The 9548-nt window shown below is 32.3% G+C and overlaps 1 protein-coding gene across 1 annotated transcript; it reads left to right on the top strand.

Moving 5' to 3' along the window:
* Nucleotides 1–986: 986 nt before the first annotated feature.
* On the top strand, nt 987–2166 carry LOC141702152 (uncharacterized; the record flags this gene model as incomplete). The annotated part of the gene is made up of 2 exons (XM_074505851.1): nt 987–1431; nt 1549–2166. Coding segments are annotated over 2 exons (1063 nt in total), but the record flags the coding sequence as incomplete, so codon positions are not given.
* Between the last annotated feature and the right edge of the window lie 7382 nt (nt 2167–9548).

Consider the following 9548-nt stretch of genomic DNA (forward strand, 5'->3'; position numbering starts at 1 on the left):
GGGATGCAACAAATTAATTTCCAAATCAATCCCTAGAGTTCAACCTCCTTTATTTTTCCTAGAATTAGTTTTCCCGAAGCTTCGGGTAACTCTATATCTGTTTTCCCAGTAGCAGACGATATAGACCACGGTAGTACCTACTGAATTTTTTCGATAATCATACCAATTAAGTTATGGATCAAAGTCACCCCAACCATCACCACCGTCTTCCTCCAAGCCCTCTCTTCATATTCTCGTTAAAACCAAACTAAGTGCACCACCTTCGCGACTTGTTCACAAGAAGAGAATTGGAGACTCGGGAGGCAGCCTAGGCTTTTCATCTTCACTCAGCCCTGATAGAACTGATTTCCATGATTTGATACAGCTGAAAATCTAACTATTATCCTGCAGAAACTTACTTATTGGCTATAAGTTCCAGTAACTCCTAGGTAGCTCGTCCCAATTTACATGATCATCCTGGTATAATGCACACAACGTAAACCTCAACTTATAGGCTAGCAATGTTTATAACTTACTTGGAAGATATGGGATATATAGCTGAGTGATTTATATACATAAAGAATACATGCAAGTTATTAAACCATCCGATTCCGATTAGATGATAGTTTAGGATTTAAGTTTACATCATCCGCTTCGGGTTAGGTTTAAAAATTTATCAACCCTTCAAATATTCAGTTTCTTATCCGCTAACTAACAGGGTCGTATAACTTTGAATTAGACGAGACCGGGGTTTATATTCAAAGACGAACGAATAAAGTGGTCCAGCCACTTTGAATTAATTAACATATAAATTATATCAAAAAAAAATTAGCATATCCATTGGCGTAGTTGGGACAGGCTGATAAACATAAGTATAATGGTGGTATGGTTTCAAGAATATAGAGACTTCACCTCGCCATGTTGTGGTAGACAAGGTTGGAGGCTGTTGCAGTTCGAGAACTCTCTAGTGGGGCGTGTTTTTAAAGCAAATATTTTCCTCATTGCAGTTTTTTGGAAGCTGAGCTGGGTCATAATCCCAGTTATGTCTGGAGAAGCATTTTAGAGGCTCAGACATTGCTAAAGAGAGCAAGATGGAGGATAGGGGATGGTCATAGTATCTCGGTTATGGGTCAACCTTGGCTCTCAGAGGTGCAAAATCCGTTTATCACTACACAGCACATAGCGTTGCAGGGAGCGAAAGTGCACAGTCTATTCAAAACAGATACTAAAGTATGGGACGAGGAAATTATTGAGGACTTATTTGAGGCTCGCGACAGAAAGGCTATATACGATAGTGTTGTGCAGGAATCAAGAGGTGGATACTCTTACTGGTTTCCTGAGCATAATGGGCATTATTCAGTTAAGAGTGCGTATAAATTGCTGCAGACTATTCAGGGCAGGTGGGATGTCAATATGGATGCTAATATATGGAGGAGTCTCTGGAGAGCACAAGTACCTGGGAAAGTGAAAGTCTTTTATGGAGAACTCTGAATGGTTGTTTACCAACGAAATGCAACTTACAAACCCGTAGGGTTCAGACAGATGATGTATGCCCACTTTGTGGAATAGGAAAGGAGACCACAGACCACTGTTTTTCACTGTATGTTTGCAAAAAATTGTTGGCATATAGTATGCCCTGAAGCCAACTTTGACAGCTCGATGAACATACACACTTGGTTTCTGTACGTAGTGAAACATCTGACTGGAAAAATGGCAATGATCAGTATGGTTTGTTGGAGTATTTGGAAAGCACGGAATGATGAGATTTGGAATAACAGGAAATCGAGAGCAGGCAATGTAGTGTCTAATGCAATTGCATACCTTTCACAGTGGAAAGACGTTCAAAAGATGGGAAATAATAATCTCCCCAGACCAGGTAACTCAACTGGTAGTTTGGAACGTTGGTCTAAACCGGATATTGGATGTGTTAAGGTCAACTGCGACGCCACTATATTCAACAATTCTAATCAGTTTGGTGTGGGTTGGATAGTGAGGGATGAGAGAGGAAAGCTAGTTCATGCAGCTTGTTTGTCATTTCAAGGTAAGCCAGAGGTCCATTTTGCCGAAGCAGTTGGTATGAGGGAGGCGCTAAGCTGGGTCAAATCTGAGTTGGACAACAACAGGGGTAGTAGTGTGCTCAATCTTCAGCATCAAGTTATAGTGGAAACTGATTGCCAAATTGTTTGAATGCTATGCTTAAGAAGGAGAAAATCTACTCACCCTATGGTGGCATAGTAGATGAGTGTAAGTGCATTCTGGAGTCTTATAACAATATCGACATTGTATTCGTCAAACGATCTGGGAACAAGGCAGCAGATTGGCTAGCTAGATTGTCGAGTTCAAATCCAGGTTGTATTTTTAGAGGGGAGCATGTTCCTCCGGATCTTTTGTGTATTTTGGAAGATGATTTGAAGTAATGGAAATTTAAATTTGCCTCAAAAAAAAAAAATTAACAAAATATTATAAATTTTTAACATTAACAAAATTATTAACATATTGATCTATTTTTTTTGGTGTAAAATATTCAAATTAATTTAAATGAGAAAACAAAACCGGGAAGGAGAAATCAAATAACAAAAATCGTGCCTGAGATTTCACGTGTCTTGTGCAAAATTTAAAAAAATGTGCTCCAACTCCTAATAATAAAACAATAACAAATACGTACAATAATAAAATTAATCAAAAATTATATTTTTAACATAAATATATTTAATTTAAATTAAAAAATATTACAAGTAATAAAATAATTATAAACAAGAAGATAATCACATAAAACCTAATTTATATGCAAACTTATTTACATCTATATATAAATATTAAATAATTAATTAAATTTTATATTAAAATTTATATTAATGTAAATTACTGTAAATTAAAATACACTAATTACCTGAAACCTGTATTATTTAAAAAATAATATAATGTACAAATTGTTTAAGAAAAACTACTATTCCCCTTCTATTTTATTATCAAAACTAATAGTTTCAAGTACTTATCAAAAAAGTTGATATTTTTTATTCTCCTAGTAATTTTTCCTAAATGTTTTGTAACTTATTTAATATTTAAGATTAAAATATATTTTTTAGAATTTTGCTCATGATAATAATTTATAATTATTTAATATTCACTATTTTCTAACCTTTCTTCTATTTGTTTATTTATTTTATTAGAAAAGAAAGATATACATTATTTTTATTTTTTCAAACAAAGAAAATATATATATACACTTGCATCTAAATTATTGTGCCCTCAAAAATTTTAGTGTCATCTAACCCTTGGAATACCATTAGGAACCCTTGGAATACCATTAGGCACTGCTATACAAATAACTAGTCTGAGGTGAGGAATGGGGTTGAGACATATTGGGTAAATCTAAAACTAAAACAAGTGAAAGAGAATGAAAGTTTTTACTAATCATCAACAAAGGGATGAGTTCAATTGTTTCCATTTTCTATTTAATTCCTTTATATTATTAACACAAGCGGATTGGATGTCATGTAATCCTCCATCTGTCTCCACATGAGTTCACCTGTCTCTTTGATGCATGAGGATTTTTGTTAAATATGTATGATGAATGAAAGAAGAACAAAGTATGATTACGCTAAGTAATGTGCTTATATGATGACATAGTCACGAACTTATATGATGGCATGTTCCTGCCTCTGAATTGCATAAACACCCGAAACACAATAATACAATAGTAGGTGACAAGATGGAAAACATTGCATGCTCAATCTCAAAGCTGTACAATCACGCAACTTTTAATTATTATCTTATTATAATTAGAATTTACTTTTATTTGTTTTTACGGTTTATTATCATGTATAAACAATTATAAATGTAACTATAAAAATCGCTTATTGAAATTAAAATCATAAAAGTTTTTATTTTATTTTTCTTTTGAATTCCGGAAACTCTTGTCTAGTCAAGGTTTGCCTTGTGAATTAAAGGATAACTCATGTAAAATTACTTGCGAGAATTAGCGATTATTTCTCTTACGCCTTCGTGCTGCATTTGTAGAGACTGTGTTTGTAGAGATTATATATAGACTGAAGTTGAAACGAAATCAAAAAAATGGCTTAGCCGTTGTTGCTATATATGTAGGTTAAAAAACCGGCACCAATATTAGGTTAGGCTGTGTGATGATTTAAAAGTCTGAGATTCTATGTTTAGGGTCTCAAATATGTGAGTAAAAGATGGGGTTGTTAGAGTATAACACTTGTAATTCAGCATATGCCTGGGTGTAGCCTGTGAACATCACATGAACAAAAAATCCATAATTGTGATGCCACCGTTCATATGGCATACTTCAGTTCGACGCTTCTCGGTTCTTCTAGCAATTTGATAGGATCTACTCAGTCATGAAACTTTTATACTCCTACCCAGGGACGGGGCAAAAGAATCCGCAAATTGGGCCTTAATTTTTTATTATAAACTAGTTTATAGCTGGTGCTTTATACACGGGTATTTCAAAAATTATTTAATAAATATATAAATAAATTTATCTAAAATTGAATAATATAATTCTAAAAAATTAAGTTATTTATATACTTTCGTTACATAAGTTATTTTTATGTTATATATTTTATGAGATTATTTCTATAAATAGATTTGTCAAAATTTAAAATTACTTCAAATTTGTATTAAAAACTTATCATAAATAATACAATTCATATTTATAATTGTATTGCAAAGTTTCTATAATTAAAATGGGTCATAATAAATATATGAATCTTTTATAAACCTAAGATGGATACCAAACTAAAAAATGGATAGTCCACTGGGTCAAATTAAAATTAAAAACTATATTCGAGCCAAAATATGGATACCAAACCTTAGGAAAGGGTTATCCAGCAATTTATAATATATAGATTTAAAAAGAGATATATTCCGATAATTAAACTAAACTATCAAAATAAATTGTGAACAAGAAGTATATTCTGACAAAAAGATGTTTTTCTCACATATTTTGTAAAAATGTCATTTAAAACATTTTTGATGTCCACTTCATCCAAAAAATTTACCTTCGATTGTTACCAAATCAAGTCCATTTAACTTTGTTGCGATATCCTTCGTAAATATATCAAAATCAATATTAATATATTCATAATCTTTACTAGCACTAGATTTTCAAAATTACACAAAAGACCCTCATTTCTATCTTTTCCATACTTCCAGGTCATGTCCTTTTTGGTCCGATAAAATTTAATTGGACCATCCATATTCACTCACGGGTTAACCCAAATAAAAGTTTACACTACAATTATACAATTACAACTCGGACTATCCATAGCATCCTCTAAACCCGTTTTAAAAACCAGAAAATATGCTAGGAAATACTACGTGATTTTAGCCCATCTGGTAACTACCGAGATCATGTCCTTAATTACACGATCCATCACTTAATTCAAAATTTTGAATTGCCATATCCTCCGGACGAACATAGAAACACAACATTCAACCAACTTTCTTACTTAACTTAATATGTTTCATCTTCTCTTTTATCTACAACAGTTCGGTGTAGTGATTCTTCCCTATTTACAAGAATTCCTAAAAGTTGTTAGATGGACAAATCAGTCATGTCACCATTCATCATATGTGGTTTCTTTTGTAAACAATAGGTTTGTATTAATAATTTTGCCGTATGCGTGTAAGCGGCCATCTCTTGGACCATTATCTCCATCATCAGTACATAATGGTTTGTCTAAACATGTTTTTCATGTGTTTTTAAATTAACCTTCCTAAACGAGTGATGTACCACTTCAATATTAAATTAATAAATTACTTGGGATAGAGGCTATATATCCATGCGGATATATGAATCGGTGCACAATCCAGATCAAAGTTACTTATGTGCTTTGTAGATTGAAAGCACAATTTTTAATGAAAAGTCGTGTTTAAGGTTTAATGGTTCACAGGGGAATTTGTAACCCAAAATGAGAAATTGCTCAGTAGAGTCATAAAACTGTAAGAGAATCGAACGTGCTTTTTGATAAATCAAAAATGAACGACGCTTACAAGTACACAATGTGCAAGTAAACTCTGAGTATTTTTTTTTTTTAAATGTATCCTAGCTACTACGTACGTGCTTGAAAAAACAAGTACGTGTTTACTGTTTAGTAACATGGAATTAATCCTAGAGTAATTAAGAGAATTATTCATGAGTAGAGAATATAAAAATTATACTACCTCCCTCCCAACATTTCTTTAAAGTTTTTCAAATATTTGACACGTATTTCAAGACAACTATAAAATATACTTCTGTAATTTTATTTTTAAAAATTTTCTTTTTTTATAAAAGTTTGAATATTATATTTTATTTAGAAGAAAAAATATTAAAAAAAATATGCAATTACATTTAATAAGAGTATATAAAGTGCGTGCTGGGCCCCAGTCCACCGTAAAAAATTGAGGGGGACAGAGGGATTAAATCATATGACAATCTTTAGCCAAAAGAACAAAACCCTCGAATTTATACTAACTACCATAATGAGTTAATAATAATGTTAACTTATTTACCTTCAAAAAGCACAATATAAATAGTATGCACCGAAGAAAATCAAAAACATGAGAAATTAGTTGACATTAGAGCCGGTCAAACAGACGGTTTGGCTCGGACACGAACGTAATATCGGGGCTCGTCAATTATTCACCTGACTCGCCTCGTGACGGGCCGATTCGATATTCGACACTATTCGAATATCCCGCACGAGTCGAGCCACGAGCTACATTTTATGATACCGGCACCGACACACAGAGAAACCCGCTCACCAACACTGTCAGACGAAATAAACCACAGTCACACGAATAAACCGGCCCGGCCCTACTAAGAATCTGGCAGATGATATAACATTAAAAAACAAAGCAACGTGTGTTTGTGGGTTATGAACACTTAAAATAAAGATCCTTACAACTGTCATAATCTTGGTAGAAACTGTCAAGAAAAAAAAAGATACACAGTTTGTCCTTTTGAGTTATGTTATTCCTTTATTTTAATACATATTAACTAGTCAGAACTGCATCAACATTCAAAGTTTTGTTACACAGAGCTGCATTCATTCCTATATTAAGAAATTACAAAACTACAACTCTCACACGCCCACGCTGTCTATTCAAAGTTACACTTCTGCTGCATTTCTGTGTGTTGCATGTCTCTTGTTCTTGTAGTTTTGTGCTGCCGTTTTATTTAAGTTTATTGCTTATCTAAGTAAATCCAACAGAACTCCTCATGGTTCAACAAGTAGCTGTTCTTTTCCGGATTGAACTCCTTCTAACCGGTTATAGCACTGTTTTATTCCTTTACTTCCGTACATTGTAATGTTAATCAGGCCCGGCCCCACGGGCAAGCAACTGCAAGTCTGCAACACAATCTATGGCATGGGGCAGCATGCATGGGGCATGCATGGGACATTCATTGTGAAGGGGGCAAATTTTTTGATGAAAAAACAATATTAAAAATGAATTGTGATGACCAAAAATTCTCTACGACCTACGGCCTCTCCTTCGAGGTACTACAGCATGCGGCTTATGAGGCTCATGTTGGCTGCGAAATCCACGTTCCCTCCTCGTCACCTGTTTTTCCTTAGTTACACCTGAAATTCCGGAAACAACACACGTGTCTGCTAGTTTATCCTCGTCATCTACCTAATTCTTAGCCAAAGATATGAAATCACCGAAGATGATTCATTAGAGACAGAACAAAACAATACATACACATAGCAAACAAAAAGAATCTTCTGATAATAGCTATGATCGGTCCGATTGTATAAGAGCGGCATTTCTCTGACCATCAACTTGGATATTAAAAAAAATTGTGCTTCTTAATGTGAAGTGTATTAGTCGAATCTTCTCTATTCTACTATGTTAAAAGAATAACTAAATACGATGGTTATGTAATATATCGGAAGGAAATACTAATAAATTTTAATCTTAAAGGTCTAATTAAAGATTTTGCTAGTAAAATGCTAGGAAAATGATTTCTTAAGTCGTGAGTAATTATTTATTTTTTAGGAACCTTCGAACTTGAATTGTTTCCAAAACTATTTTGTTTTTTCCACTGTAATGCTAACACATGACCCTTGTGACTTGAATTTACTTCTTTTATCGTTTGATTAGATATCATGAGTTGAACTTATTTCGATTGGCTGTTGCCTTTCTGGTAACAGTGGACACTCTCAATTATTTAAATTAATATATATTAATATTAAAAAATATTTATAATATTTTAAAATTAAAATAATAAATATTTAATTAGGAGTAGCAAAGCATACAAGCCGCATAAATTTATAGACCGGGATGGATTCAATAAGTACTTGAATATTTATATTGAGCTTAAGTTAAAATATTATTGAGCCTGAGTTTAAATATTTTACAAATCAAATTCGAGTAATTATCGTTGATTTGACTGGTGCACACCCCAGAAGCAAAGAGAGTGAAGACAAAATGTAAAACAAGGTATGTCTCACAAGATACTCCCTCAATTTTTAATATATGACGTTTGACTTTCTGACACACATGTTAGGAGGTTTGAACCGTATAATTAAAATAATTTTTTTGAAATTTTTTTTTTGTGAATAAAAGTTTTGATCTCATATTTTTATTCAAAAAAGGAATTTCTTAATAATAATAATTCTAGCTATGTAGTCAACCCTCCTAAATATATATATATATATATATGTGTCAATAAGTCAACATCATAATATTAAAAAAACAGAGGAGTAACAGACAAAATGTGGTATAATTCCCGAGAACACAAGAGACTCACTACGTTTATTTTTTTGTCTGGGAGACTCGTGACTCATCGCAGTCGTGGCTCTTTCGTGATACGTGGCAAACAACACAATGCTAAGCTGTCACTTTAATAATCAACCAACCAGACCTCTGGTTTATTATTCGGTCAACGACAATATTTCATGTATTTACTAAATGAAATGTTAATCAGTTATCCAATACTAATACTGATCCTGTAATAAGTAATAATTAAGTTTAAATTTTTAAAATTGTCTAAACTATGGCTTCTATCATTACATTAGATTAAGAAAACACAATAATTAAGTAAATATTGACAATGAGAAATATTTTGTACTTGAAACTGGATCTCAAAATGTTACATACATATTTTTGTTGATTAGGATATATTAAATAAACGGGTTATCTAGTATGTGCTCACGAGCACATACTAATATTAAAATATATAAATTTGAATTGTTTGAATGTTATAATTATTATAAATGTAGGTGATTACTATTAAAAATATTACCCATTCAAAATAAGCTAAAATTTAAAAAATTATATTTATTATATGATCATGAACACACACAGAAAAAATAATAAATACTCCATCCGTCCCTAAAAACGTTTTTTATTTGTGTGTACACGTTTGTCAATATACACTTTTGATTGTTAATATTTTTAAATTCGTATTAGTATTAAATATAAAAATTTCACTGTATTAAAGTACTGATAAATACGAATCCAACGAGATCACTCATGACTATGTTTGATATTATAGATTAGACGTAAATTAGTAATCAATCACTTACCGTGAACAGTACCAAAAAGTCAAATTA

The sequence above is a fragment of the Apium graveolens genome, unplaced genomic scaffold (genome assembly GCF_009905375.1).
Source record: "Apium graveolens cultivar Ventura unplaced genomic scaffold, ASM990537v1 ctg4692, whole genome shotgun sequence".
Classification (NCBI taxonomy): domain Eukaryota; kingdom Viridiplantae; phylum Streptophyta; class Magnoliopsida; order Apiales; family Apiaceae; genus Apium; species Apium graveolens.